The sequence below is a fragment of the Macrotis lagotis genome, chromosome 8 (assembly GCF_037893015.1).
Source record: "Macrotis lagotis isolate mMagLag1 chromosome 8, bilby.v1.9.chrom.fasta, whole genome shotgun sequence".
NCBI lineage: Eukaryota > Metazoa > Chordata > Mammalia > Peramelemorphia > Peramelidae > Macrotis > Macrotis lagotis.
In genome coordinates, this window is record NC_133665.1 from 65,877,882 (window position 1) to 65,892,944 (window position 15,063).

The window sequence follows — 15,063 nt, forward strand, 5'->3', positions numbered from 1 at the left end:
CTGATGATTGTATGAAAAATGTCACAAAAAAGCAATAGCTAGGGGTGGCTAGGTGGTACAGTGGATAGAGCACTGGCCCTGGAGTCAGGAGTACCTGAGTTCAAATCTGGCCTCAGACACTTAATAATTACCTAGCTATGTGATAGCTTTGGGCAAGCCACTTAACCCCATTTGCCTTGCAAAAACCTTAAAAAAAAAAAAAAAAAAAGCAATAGCTCTAATGAATTTGTTGAGCTCCAAACTTAAAATGCTAGTCTAACCTGACTCAGGGAAACAAAACAGTAATATTTAAGTCATTATTTAGACATTTTTCTCCTATAGTCTGAAACCTGGTTCCAATGTCTTTCCATTATCTTTAGAAAACTGAAAGGTATTCCTAGAAGAATCAATTGAAATGGCAAAGGGAAAAATTAAGGGAACTACAAGTCTGGAGAAAATAGGCTGAAGGTATCAAATGAAATGGTGGCACTGAAACTAAACTCAATTTTTTTTTAAAGGTTTTTGCAAGGCAAATGGGGTTAAGTGGCTTGCCCAACCACACACCTAGGTAATTATTAAGTGTCTGAGACTGGATTTGAACCCAGGTATTCCTGCCTCCAGGGCCGGTGCTTTATCCACTGCGCCACCTAGCAGCCCTTAGACTCAAATTTTTAAAGAATTCAAGGATGTAGTTATAAACTGTAAGCCAAAATATATCTCTTACAAGAAGTCACTGTGCTCAAGTTTGACTAATTCCAAATGCATCCTTGGTTCAAAAAGGTTTCAAAGTAATTACAAGAAATACAGAATGATAAACTAACTATTTATAATAAAAGGAAAAGGTGATCACTAAAGAGAAAATAGTAAGATTGAAAGCAACATAGTTTTTTAAGTGGCTATGTACCAGATTTCTTTTAGAAAGACAATGATGGGGTGGCTAGGTGGCGCAGTGGATAAAGCACCGGCCCTGGAGGCAGGAGTACCTGGGTCTCAGACACTTAAATAATTACCTAGCTGTGTGGCCTTGGGCAAGCCACATAACCCCATTTGCCTTTCAAAAACCTATAAAAAAAAAAGACAAAGATTAGATGATTAATAGTAAAGTAGAAATCACTAAGATTTACAAAAGGCTTTTAAGTAAGGCACCTGGTAAAGAGAGAAATCTGGTGTCAAAGCAATTGGAAAGCTTTGCTTTGAGTTCCTATTTGGGTACTTCTCACCTAGTCTTTTTGGGGCAGGTGTGACAAGGAATGGATAGTTGGCCAGCCAGAGACATATCTAGCTCTAATAAGTTGTAATTTCCACTATTTTACTGAAAATTGGTTTGACAAATTCTTTTTTTTTTATGAAGTAAGGTCATTCACATTTCTATCATGCTTTGAAGTTTAAAATGTAAATTCCTCCCAACTCTGTTGGGACTGAGATTTTAACAAAAAAGATAAACTGAGGCAGTTCTCTAAGCAAGATAATATCTATTAGCAGGGACGTGTTTTCTATCAACAAAGGGTCTAAGACTTGACTCTATTTGAATTTTCTGCAGTATATGATGTCATTAATATATTCCCTTCATGGATAATTTTTGGCACGGATTTCCAATGGTTCTTTTATTTGTTTGACCTCTCCATTGGATCTTTCACTAATTTCCTAATTTAATTCATTAATTCCTTTGCTAATTGTCCTTGTTTGAAAATATTTGTAAATATCTAAGAAAATTTGAATTACAGATTTGGCAATTAAGGCCACTGGTCACCCTAAAGAAAGTATCTTCAAGTAAAGTGGTAGGGCCAGAAGCCAGATTATGGACATTGAAACACCAATGGATAATGGGGAAGAAGTTTCAAGGGTAGAACAATCTTTTTTTTATGGAAAATATTTAGACAAAGTTCACTCCTCCCCACCACCTTCAACCAAAAGAATAAATTTTATCCACTTAGTTTCTAAAAGAAGAAAAAATTTTCCTTACTTTTGAGCCATTGGTATAAGAATCTGTTTCATTTCATCCATAATAGCCTCTTGCTTATCAGGTTGTACTTCTAATACTTTTTCCAAAGTTGCGTGAATTGCAGACTGAAAAGAAATCAGCAATAAATTATAAAGTTTTTAGAAGTTCATAGTAATGAAAGATATCTGCATTACATGGTGAATAAATTTGTATGGGCTTCTAGTTATTTAATTATTTTTTCCTCTCAGTGTACATGTGTCAGGCAAATCAAACTAACCACAAAATCACCACCAACTGCAACAGAGTACATAAAAGTAGTTGTTAATAAGTTTGCTGATTCATTTTATGTATCAGATAACATAGAAACTAAAGTATAGTAATACTTTAACTGTGGGGGAAAAACGGCAATCCTAGGGGCTAAAGCTGTATTACTTCCAACAAAAGTATTATTACTGTGTATTTCTTAGAATTGTCACTGACTCTTTCCCTCTCACTTTTATTACCCATTTCCCTCAATCTTCTCAGGTCCAATACCTTCAATGATCCCAGTTTTCTTCTTCTGCCAAAATGTGGAAAATGCCATTTGTACATTCTTCTGAGACAGTACAATTTCAAATACATATTAGCAAAAGCAGTTTTTGGTACAAGATTCAACTATGGGGGGGGGCTAGGTGGCACAGGGGGCAGCTAGATGGCGCAGTGGATAAAGCACTGGCCCTGGAGTCAGGAGTACCTGGGTTCAAATCCGGTCTCAGACACTTAATAATTACCTAGCTGTGTGGCCTTGGGCAAGCCACTTAACCCCATTTGCCTTGCAAAAAAAAAATCTAAAAAAAAAAAGTAACAATAGCTATAATAAAGTCTATTACATGACCAAACAATAAAATAATGCATAAGAAGCTGTACCTTGTAAAGTTGGAATGTATTCCCATAAAGCTCTTCTACCAGCATGTTTCGCTGTTCCAAAATTGCTTTGTCATTGTAAGCATATTCCACTACTGATGATGCTTCAGCATGACGCAACATCTTCCGCACTTGACCTTTAAAACTTTTTATTATTTCTGCAATTTGTGATTTATTTCTATGTCACATAAGGAAAAAGAGAAATGGAAGAAGAGTAAGGTAAGTTCGAGGTTCAAATTTACCTCAGTTTTACAAATCTCTTTAATCTGTGTAGAGGAAAGAAAAAGTGAAATGAGAAATGAGAGAATAGGTAGAAATAATATAGGTAGAAATATAGATAGAAATAATATAGATGAACCATCTCTTCTAAATCTGAATTAATTTTGGTATGATTTATTTTGGGGGGGTGGGGAGAGGAGAGGGAGGATGCTATCAATTATAAACCACTCTTTCTCTTTTTGCCTCTACTTCCTGGCTTCCTTCAAGACTAGTCAAAGCCTGCCTTCTAAGGGAGGCTTTCCCAACCATTATAGTCCTCTCTTCTTACTCCCTTTCTGTCCCTAGCAGCCATTGTCTTCCCTCACATTACCTTCCATCTATTCTTGTATGTATAAAAATAGCTTGCTCTGGCACCCATCAGAATATGAGTTCTTGGAAGGTAGGACCTGTTTCCGCCTTTGTATACCCACCCCAGGGCTTAGCAAAGCTCTTAAGCACATAGTAAGCACTTGGCTTCATTCAATTCAGTTGGCCCAACTTTCTCCAGAAAATTCCTAAAATAACTTTAAAGCATTTGAGTTCTAAAGGAAAACATGCATGAAGAATGGGTTGAATAGTAGCAATATATTTATTGTCCCATCCGCCCACCATCAGCCCTTTCAGAAATTGCAGAAGCTTTATTATATTTTGTTTATTTTAGCATGTTTTCTTTCATTTTTTAGAAAACCAAACTAAACTAAATCAAAGACAAATCTAAATTGCTTACCCATACATGAGAAATTTCTTAACAACATTTCTGGAATATTTGGCTTTACTCAATTCAACCCAATTCTCTGAAAAACAAAATAAATTACAATTCTTTGGTATTTTCATTTGAATTTTTGTTAAACAAAGAAAATGCCACATATAATTTAGGTCACAATCCTGGGGACTCATTGGTGAAGGAACTTCTTCCTACCAATACAGAGCTGGATGGCAGGGACAATATATACTTTTTTTTATTTTAGTTTTTACAAGGTAATGGGGTTAAGTGGCTTGCCCAAGGCCACACAGCTAGGTAAGTGTTTGAGGCTAGATTTGAACTCAGGTACTCCAGACTCCAGGACCGGTGCTCTATCCACTATGCTACCTAGCTGTCCCAACAATATATACTTTTAATAAAGACTAATGCCAGGGGCACATCTCCTGAGCATTAGTACTACTACTACCACCACCATTAACCAACCTTTAATATTGCATTAATACAAGAAAATACTAGAAATCTTCAACTTGAATATAAGAAATTTAAAAAATACCTGCTAGCTCTTCAAATGCCTCTTTCCTTTGTTCCTCATTACCATATTGAATGTAACACTGGATAATACGGGTTGAATCATGTGCAAATGCAATCTACAAGGAAAAGATTTGTTATAATTAACCACAACAGGAATAACAATCTGAAAGTTGTCCACTCAGACACTAGTGGTTCAGAAGAACAGGAGGGAGTGACTTAGGTCATCTCCTCCTGGCCCTTGATGAGCAAGTATCTCAAGATGAGAAGCATTATTTTTCCTCTTAACAACCACTACCACCCTTACACAATTCCCTCTATGGCAGTTTCACTATCCCTAGATGCATAGGAACAAATTACTCTCAGCTGTCAACCTGCATTTTCTCATCCCTACCCAATCTTCTGTTACATCCTCAAATTCTTTCGTAGTGAACAAACTTCTTTCTCTTAACCTCCTATCCAAACTACTCTCATTAAGACCTTGTTTCGCTTCAGTGACAAAGCTAGTCATGCTCTTGATCACTCTTATAATTTCCCTCACATTTCATGACACTCTGATCCTGGAGAGGAAGTCAGGATATTCTTTGCTTCCCACTCCCGTATTGCTTCCCCTGAGATCTTCCAGTAAGAATGCTTTACTTCATGTGTACAGTTCTTCCCTGTCTCTTTGCCCAGGTCTGGGAAAAGAGCACCTGAGGGTAATCCTGAGTTCTCAGTAATTACAAAGGAGAAGAATATTTGATATCTTTTTAGATTATTGTTTTCAATTCTAATTGGAGAAATGGTTTTTATTTTATGGTATACTTCCCAAATCTTCACATTCCTGCATTTCACTTTTTATTTTTCCAATTACATGCAAAGACAATTTTCAACATTTATTCTTTTGCAAGCTTTGAGTGTCACATTTTTCTACCACTCTCCCCTCTCCCCATGGCAGTTTGTACATGTGCAGTTGTGTATAACATATTTCCATGTTGGGCATGCTGTGAAAGAAGAATTAGAATTAAGGCTGGGGGGGGGGGGGGAGATTATGAGAGAAAAACAACTTAAAATTAGTATAAAAAAAAAGAACATTGTTTTTCTCTGCATTTAGACTCCATAATTTTTTCTCTAGATGTGGATGGCATTTTTCCTTTACAGGTTTTTTAGAATTGTTCTTGATAACTGCTGAGAGGAGCTGCAGTCAACAAAGTTGATAATCTCACAATGTTGCTATTAACAGGTACAATGTTCTCCTGGTTCTGCTCACTTCACTCAGGACCAGTTCACATAAGTCTTTCCAGACTTTTCTGAAGTCCATCTGTTCATTATTTCTTACAGAACTTTAGCATTCATATACAAAACAGCTTGTTCAGCCATTCCCCAATTGATGGACATTCCCTCGATTTCCAATTCTTTGCCACTACAAAACGAGTTGCTTTAAATATTTTTGAACACATGGGACTTTTCCCTTTTTTTAAAAAAAGTATTTTTGATCCCATGACCCTCTATTGAAGGTTAGGATTAATTTTTTTTAATTTATCTACTGTCTTTGATATCTAGCACAAATTAGTAACTTGGGTATAATTTGAGAAGCACTAGGATGAATCTATGTCAACTGCTGAATATTCACAGTTCTAGACATCTTGCGGCATGCACTGTAGACAGAAAAGATCTTGTTTCTACTTTACTATCTCAATCAGTATCCCTTGAAATGCTCCTGCTTCACTGTGTACAATGGTTTAGCAAAACCCTTATGATACCTCCATAGTTACTGGACTATTATTATAGTTATTATAGCCTACTGGCATGAATGCTTTATACTTTATATTTTTCAACCACAGAAACATAAATATTTTGTTTAAGAGAACATAAATAAGTCCTAATGTCAATTATACCATAATACTAAGCTTTTCTGCTATAAGTCTTTATATATAATCACAAATTTAGAACAAGAAGGAACTTAAGTTATACATCCCCACCCCTTGTTTCAGAGGTAAAGAAACCATGACCTAGAAAAGGAAAGTGACTTGTCCAAAGGTCGCATGAGTAAGTAGAGTTGAGATCTCAATTCTTTTCCTCTGACTTCAAATCCAATGCTCTGTACATGATAGTAAGTTAGTGAAGAAATGAAGACCCAACAAAGAAACTGTAAAAATCTTGTATTAAGAGATTTTTTAACAAGCCAATAATTCTCAAGTGTTAAACTAACCTAACATGGAATTCTAAGATATTTTTAAAAGAGGGCTATTCCATTAAAAAAAAATCACCTGAATTTATGTGAGATCTCAATCTATTTAAAAGAAATTACTCAAATGAGGAGCACTTTGGTCTAGTGGACACTAGTCTTTACGGAATTGGGAAAATTTAGGTCAAGTGGCACCTATGAAATATACTAGCTGTGATCTTGTGGGTATAAAATTAACTACTCAGTATCCTAGGCAACTCTTTATATTAAGTTGCAGAACAGTTATAGATCTACATTAATATAGTGAGTTGAGTTTCTTGGACTTGAAACACCAATTAAATCACAGGACTGGATTTAAAAAAAAAGTCCAATGACAGTCCAACCTTTAATAGTAATCTAGTAAAGCAAGGAGGAAGAACTGGAGGGAACACTTGGCATATTTAAAACCCACCAGTAAATCTCCCATTCTATGAAATTTGATTCATGAATTATAGCTGAAACATTTAATTATGTGGTGTTTAAGGAATCAAAAATTTTATTTGCCACACATTTATCAGCCATACTGGTTAATATTAATATAATATCTCATGGTGAGGTTAATGAATTTAGTTCTGAAAATTACTAAAATTTTACTTACACTTTTAATCTTGCCCTGAATCAACTTCTGTAATTCACTCATCAATTTAGTTCTTTTTTCTTTGTCACAATTTTTTCTGTAAATGAAAAGAGAATTAGAAATCACAACCTAAATAAGGAAGTATCTTTCAAGATTACAAATTAGAAATTACCAATAGTTTTGTTTGCTCAGTCCAGCACCCTGATTCTATGAAGTTAGTAAATTCTCAAATAAAGATACATATATCTGACACTCCAAAGAAAGTTATTTGTTTTCAGAAGTATCATATAATTTTAAATGATACCAGCCAGAAATAACTTCAGAAGTAGATAGAAAAGAAAACCCAGTCTGTAATAAGAAACACTTAGCAAATTCAAACTCACAAGCAATGTTATTTTTCTGAGATTTTCAGAAAGGACAATTAACTAACACTAGTGCAATTTAATGAACATTTCTGATAATAGTTCAATCATTCCCAAATTTGTGTACTGACTCATTAATTGGGATTGTGACCACTTTTCAAATAATAGACTTTTATGTTCTTGACTTTGTCATTTCAATATTTACAAAGTATACTATAGACTAACATAACAATGGTCTGAACAAACATTACCTTCTTAGGTACTCCCAAATTTGCTTTGCCTTGAAAACGGTATCATAATTGCTTTTATCATTGAGTTGTCTGCTCTGCCTTAGTTCTTTTTTTTTCTTTTTCAAGTCATCCCACTTGGGTTTCTTAGCAGCTGTCTCTGAAAATTATAAAGCAAATATAATTTATTAGATCTAATGTACTGATTCCTCCTACGCTTCCCTATTAATAAAGTAAATAAAATAACTACAAATTGTTTTTTTGTTTTGTTCATCTCAAAAATGGCATCACCATTCACTCATTCTTATATGTATAAATAATATAATCTTAAGAGTTGAAAATGGAAATTGGTAATCATTAGAAACAAGCAGAGACAAAGAAGACATTCCATCTGCATATTCTATCTTCCCTTCCTTTTCCTCCTTCCTGCACTTCCCAAGCATTTTCTTTGTCCAGAGTAATATGATGGTACAAACTGTAATTATCTCCCCACCTCATACCACCACAGGATAAATAATTTTTTTATTCACATATCTGCTGATGTGATATATTTCTGCTTAAATCAAATCACACCTTCCTCTCTATAGAATAAAATAGGAGTTCCTTTGGTGAACTTTCAGACCCTGGCACCCACCTGGCTCCCACCCTCTCCCCAAGTCTTCTTTCAAGTCATGAACACTACTCTATCCCCAAAACACACCCTGAAATCTTTCACCTTCAAGTCTTTGCTCACATTTTGCTGCATGTCCAGGGTTCTCCCTGCCACTGTCTCTTGGGAAATTCTTATCCTCTCCTTAAAGCCCAATCCAAATATCTTTTCCTTGAGGAATTCTTCCATACATTTATTTGCCTTGTTCTTCCAATGTATTTATCATGACCTAGTACCACCAGGCTGAAAGTTACCTAAAGGAAAGCCCTACAGTCTTTTTAACTGCAGGGTGTTCTGTACACAGTAAGCAATTAAAGTGCACTGAATAAAAAAAATCTATACAGCTTCAAGTTTTGTTATATGTATGTCAGCATATATTTCCTTTTAATGCTGCACAGTGATTCCCTTTGTATCATTCTGAGTTCATTCTTTGCAGAACTACCTTCTTCAATCAATAGAAAAAATTTCATTTTGAGATAACTTTAAGAAAATTGATTTTCATTTATTGAGTTGAAAATTTGTCTCCTATATCTGTAATGGTACTTAACTGGCTACTCTGGAGACTCTTGGATTTTTCACTGTGGCATAGAAACAATGTAAAGAACACCAAATTTGGAGTCAAAGGATCTAGTTTCAAAAATTATTACTTATTAACTGGTGACTTTGGACAAGTTACAATTTCTCTCTATGAAGACTCAGTTTCCTTTTCTGTAAAATTATGATAATAATACCTGTACTATATATGTCAGTGGCTAGAGTAAAGCAACCTGGCAGGGCAAGTTTTCTCCCAATGTATTTACCTTCACTTCCGCCCTCGGGTTGGAACTTTCTTTTTGTCTGCAACGTGTTTCCTTCTTGTTTATTCTTCAACTGTTTCATGTTAGTTTTCTTGGAAAAGACATTCCCCTCCTGTTTATACTTGAATTGTTTTGCACCATTTCTCTTGGGCAACATACCCTGTTCCTGCTTGTTCTTGAACTGTTTTGCACCATTTTTCTTGGGTAACATGCCCCCTTCTTGTTTGTTCTTCAACTGTTTTGCTCCTGTTTTTCTGGGCAGCCCCCCTTCTTGCTTATTCTTTATCTGTTTCTGGCCAATCTTCTTGGGCAACATATCTCCTTCATGTTTAGTTTTGAACTGTTTTGTGCCAGTTTTCTTAGTCAATATGTCCCCTTGCTGTTTTTTCTTGAATTGTTTCAGGCCTGTTTTCTCAGACTTTGTGTTACTTTTATCAAACTTACTGGAGCCGAATTTAGGTTCTCCTCCTTCTCCTTTACTTGGAAATTTCTTTGGAGATTTAGAATCTATATTTATCAAAACATAACAGAAGGGAAGCAAAATTCTTAGAACTATGCCCTTACTCCAGATGACCATGAAGAATATTTTGTGAGAAATGCTTAGAAATCAAAAAATTAAGATGAAAAATACCATATTATATATCTTAAATAGACTTTAATTCTTTCCTGTTACAAAGATGAATTTAAAACTGTTCATTCACTCACAGCCGATAGAACAAAATTGATATGAAAAATAAATACATTACAGTGTCTCAAAGATCACTACCAACTCCAATTCTGTGAGGTTAACTCTGTTAGACAACATTTACATGGCACAGATTTGGAGGCAGTTTGTATTTCTAACTGCCCAAAAGTCTGCATAACACCAAAAACTAAACATGCTTAACAAAGAAAACTGAAATTAAAGATTCTATCTTAAAATTCTGCAAGGAGGTGCACTGGATAGAGCACCAGTCCTGGAGTCTAGAGGATCTGAGTTCAGATCCTACCTCAGAGACTTAATAATTACCTAGCTTTGGGGCAGCTAGGTGGTGCAGTGGATAGAGCACCAGCCCTGGAGTCAGGAGTACCTGAGTTCAAATCCAGCCTCAGACACACTAGCTGTGTGGCCTTAGGTAAGCCACTTAACCCTATTTGCCTTGCAAAATCCTAAAAAAAAAAAAATTACCTAGCTTTGTGACCTTGGGCAAGTCACTTACAAAAACAAACAAAATAATAATCAAGAAATAAATTTTATGTTGAAAACCTGGTTAATCAATTACAGTTATGGAGATTTATTTTTAAACACTGACTTCTAAGGAATTATGAGCAATGAACAATAGATATATTTGGGAATGAGCTGAAAGCTAAAAATATTCTGCTTACTGATAATGTATGTTAACAAATTTATACGAAATGAAAATGTTTTTGTAATTTACTTTCCGTAAAAAGGTAACAACATTGTCAAAAATTTCAAAAAATATTGAATTTGTGATTTCAATTAGAGGTTTTCTTCAAGAGAAGTGTTGGGACCATATACACTACACTACTGATTTATTTTTAGAAATTTGAAAATTCCTAGATTTGAATGTGAATGGTCCTAGATGCAGCAAATGACATTCCAAAATTTCTGATTCATTTAAATACTGATTTTTACCAAATGATGCAATCTAATATTTACTCTTTATATTATATTCTTTCCCTTCAAAGTATCCAAATAACTAAAGCAGCTTTATGGAGCATATTTTCACATAATTGTCTTACCATTGTCTTTTTTAAAACTTTTTTTTCCTTGTGATGTCTTTCCACCCTTTCCTGTCAATTTTTTTTTACCTTTGACTTCCATAGCAGTAATTCTGTAAAACAAACCAAAGATCTAATTTATATGTTAATAGTTATCAAATTAAACTCTCAATAAAGAGGGAAAGCACCACCTCCATGAACCTGACACATTAAATAGTTCTCCTCAAAGGACTTAAAAAACAAAACTAACAAACTACACAATATTATATAATATGATTAATTCAAAAACATTCTGGTAATTACAACACCATGGAAACTTTTTCAGTCATTAGATAGACTGAAATTAAGTAATTACTTATGTTTTATGAGAACTGGGTGGCAAAATATCACCATTTTGTTTTGTCTCCATCCTAAAACCCTAACATTAAGATATAATTTACCTCTATCCAATCCTATGAAAGATATAACATATATAACAAAAAAGATATAACATATATAACATTAAGATATAATTTACCTCTATCCAATCCTATGAAAAGGAGGCCCAAGAAAAGAACATCTCCAAACAACACAGGTCTTATCTCAAAAATCTAACTTCAGGTTGTGAAATCTAACAGTGTAGGACTTTTCTACAACAATATTAAGACAATGGATACAAAGTATACAAGAAGTCCCTGTAATCAACAAAATAAATCTTTTCAGAAAGTCTTTTCAAAGTAAAAATATTGGTTAATAACTTCTTTCAACAAGTATTTATGGAATAGTTAGCACGCAAAGGACAACAAGTTAAGTATTATAAAACATTTAAATTTACAGCCTAGGAGAGATTTGACATTTGACATTTGACAGAGAGAAAAAATATTAATGTTTTAATGTGAACTGGCATAAGTGAGGCAGAAAATATGTGTCAGATCAAAGGCAAGAGATTTCATGATGTAGCTATGTATACATAAAATAATTACCACAGATAGTTCCCTATCCTGTGACACTGTACAAGGTAGTATGTGCAAGGTGTTTGGAAAGAAAAAAATTTTAAGTGAGCAAATTCCTTCCCCTAAAGTTACATATCAGAGAGGGTAAGGTGCATCTTACAGCTAGGTTTAATAAAAGGTAAATGTCATAGGAGCAAAAGAGAGAGCTAGATTGTGTTCTCTAATACAATCTCAAGATCTTATCCAGGGGTGGCTAGGTGGTGCAGTGGATAGAGCACTGGCCCTGTTGTCAGGAAGATCTGAGTTCAAATCTGACCTCAGACACTTAATAATTTCCTAGCTGTGTGACCTCTGGTATGGATAAAAAAAAAGATTTTATCTAGGAGAATCAGAAAAAGCCCCACTGAAGAGATGGCACCAAATGTGAGAAAGATAGAGATGGATGATTGCTTTCTAGAACAGAGGATGAACTATATCAATGTAAAGTGGGAAGTGGCAGGTCATGTTTGGAGGAAGGGTGTGTGCAACATTGGCTGGAAAACAGAGGAAATAAGTAATGTGAAATGAAACTGGTAGCAAGGAGATTTATTACAAAAGATTTTGCATATGAGGTTAAGTAGACTTGTATTGGCAGGCATCAGGAAATTATTTAATTTTTGAACAAGGGGGATGCTGCTAAATTCTATCAGAAAGATTTTTGGTGTATGTGTTAAGGATTAGAATGGGAAAAACTTGGGACAGAGCAATCCATTAAGAGACTATTATAGTAGTCCAAATAAAAAATTATACATGCATAAATTATTCTAGTGATATTTTAAGTAAAAAGGAGAGCTATCACAGATTTAAGGCTTAGATAAAAACCACTGTCTAACCCATTTATTTGCCAGATGAAGAAACACATGGCACAGGGAGATGAAATGATTTGCAAATACCAGAGTTGGGATTCGAATTTAGGTCTCATGACTCAAAAATCCAGGATTCTCTGCACTGTACCATATAGAAGGGGATGGATGCTTAAGAAGCTAGGACTCAGAAAACTTAGCAAATAGCTGGCAATATTAAGATGGGCGTGGGAAGAAAGAATAGTGAAAAAATGATCCTGAGTTTTCTAGTCTGATTAGAAAGATGCTGAAATATGAATATATTGAACCTTAAGAATAAGAAGGATAGGGGCGGCTAGGTGGCATAGTGGATAAAGCACTGGAGTCAGGAGTACCTGGGTTCAAATCCAGTCTCAGACACTTAATAATTACCTAGCTGTGTGGCCTTGGGCAAGCCACTTAACCCCATTTGCCTTGCAAAAAACCTAAAAAAAAAAAGAATAAGAAGGATAAGCAGATTGAGATATTTAATAGGCAGTTATTGGATTGTAGAGATTATCATTGGTTAGATCAGTTGGGTAGAGGTTAATTTAATGTATGGGAGTAGATTTATGAGAGAGAAAACATGAATATAGGTAAAGCCTAGGGAAGAGGGAAGATGAATTAGAAGATATCAAAAAGAAGTTTTTACCGTGGTCCAGAGGGAGACTGTTCCAGAAAAAAAGTATAATTCTGTAGCAAAATGGTGTATAAGAACTAAGACAAAGCCAACGAATTTAGAAATTGAAAAACTGCTTTGAAAAATCAGTTTCAATAGTGGTGGGTTAGATTACTTGGAGGTTGAAAACTGAATGGATTGTGAAGTATGAAATAGAAAGTTTAAACTCTAGTAGAATGAAGAAATATTTTCAGAAGGGATGTTAGGAAAATAGGGAGAGGATTTTTTTAAAGGATGGGGACACAAAATCATTCTTGTAGGTAATGAAACAACATAATTCAAATTGAGAAGTTACAACTGTTATTAAGGTTAGAAGAGTGACTTGCAGCCCTCTGCTATGCCACAACACCATACATTTATAAAAATAGCTATAGTGCAGAATAAAAATTTAAAAACATACAAACATAATAACTCTCTTCCTACTCACCTCAAATCAACTGTAAGAAATCACATCTTAAATTTATCTTTTTTTAATTTCATCCCCCCTCCACAATGGGTATTGAGCTAAACTAAGGTGGCTATACAAACTATGTAGTAATAGCTACTGCTGCTGTCTATCCTTTATATTCAAAGATGACCACCACATGCAAGTGAATTGCATTTAAGGGGGGGAGGGCTATGCAAGGTCATAAACTAAACTAAGGTGGCTACATGAAAGCTGGTTAGTGAAAAGGCTGAAAAAAGAACTCTGGAAAAAAGAGGACAAAAGACTGGGTATATCTCAGGTTCTTATTTAAAACTCATACAATACCCCTATATAGAAACTGCTATAAGATTGCTGGGCTTTCCTGGAACCTTATTCTGTTAAAGCCTCTGCACATTTTAAGAACGACATCAAGAAAACTTATCCTGTAGTGCTAAGGTTTACAAAGTTTTTGGCAAAAAAATAAAAATCCAAAAACAAAAAAGCAAATTTTTTGCTCTCAGGTCTTATACTTTAATGTTAAGAACTTTATACTTTATATTTTTAAGTTAAGAACCGAGTCCTTGCCTTCCCCCCCGCCCCAGTTTTTCACGTGAGTTTTATCCTACAAGATTAGAGATAGAAACGTATTATTATTATTATTATTGTGACCACACTTCGCCCCAGAAAACTGACTTGCTTAAAGACCCGAAGGAAGAGTCTTTTCAAGTCGCCCAGTGGTGGAGGGAGACTCCAAATCCAGAGCTCTTCAGCCCTTCCCGTGCCAACCCGCTCCTTCCAGTGTCCATAGGAAAACCCGCCCCCTATCACGGAGTGGCTGGGTTTGGGAAAGAAAACGGGGGGGTTCGGTTCGGTGGGATTTCCTGGAGAGACGCGAGCCTCCCCCAGCGACTACCAGGCCTCCCCCAGGTCGCGGGAAGACGGAGTTTCACCACTGCCCGACTCGCCCGCACAGAGAGCCCTGGGGCCCGCGCCAAACCCGCACTCACCGCGCACGTGTCGCCGGCCCCGACCTGGCAGCAACGCAGCTTCCGCCCCAACCGCGGCCGCCAGTCACAGCACGCCGCTTCCCGACTTCCGTTTTCCGGTGGGAAGGGGAAAGATGGGTAGGCGGACGGAAGGTGGGAGCCTGGGTTCCTATTGGACTGCGGAGGGTGGGAACCTGGCTTTCTATTGGATCACCTTTGCTTAAACGCGCTCGTAGGTGTTGAGGAGGAAGTTTGGCCTTAAAAGCTTCCGTAATTTAAAAGGAGGAAGCGGTGACAATGGCTGGTGACGTCTTTTCCCCGCGCTTTTCCCCGCCCTTTCCCCGCTG

At 35.9% G+C, this 15,063-nt stretch overlaps 1 protein-coding gene across 3 annotated transcripts in view; it reads right to left on the minus strand.

The window, feature by feature from the left end:
• Positions 1–14,843, minus strand: part of PUM3 (pumilio RNA binding family member 3) — a 36,271-nt gene extending 21,428 nt beyond the window's left edge. The window contains exons 1-9 of one of the 3 annotated variants that reach the window (XM_074197435.1): positions 11,371–13,023; positions 10,875–10,966; positions 9,135–9,638; positions 7,710–7,845; positions 7,118–7,193; positions 4,339–4,432; positions 3,810–3,876; positions 2,828–3,002; positions 1,943–2,046 (exon numbers count right to left, since the gene is read on the minus strand). In XM_074197435.1, the coding sequence (XP_074053536.1) occupies positions 1,943–2,046; positions 2,828–3,002; positions 3,810–3,876; positions 4,339–4,432; positions 7,118–7,193; positions 7,710–7,845; positions 9,135–9,638; positions 10,875–10,956 (1,238 nt within the window). In that variant the 5' untranslated portion in view covers positions 10,957–10,966; positions 11,371–13,023. Of the gene's footprint in view, positions 1–1,942; positions 2,047–2,827; positions 3,003–3,809; positions 3,877–4,338; positions 4,433–7,117; positions 7,194–7,709; positions 7,846–9,134; positions 9,639–10,874; positions 10,967–11,370; positions 13,024–14,423; positions 14,652–14,737 lie in introns of those variants that run through there. The other 2 variants (XM_074197433.1, XM_074197434.1) reach the window with 2 other exon arrangements.
• Between the last annotated feature and the right edge of the window lie 220 nt (positions 14,844–15,063).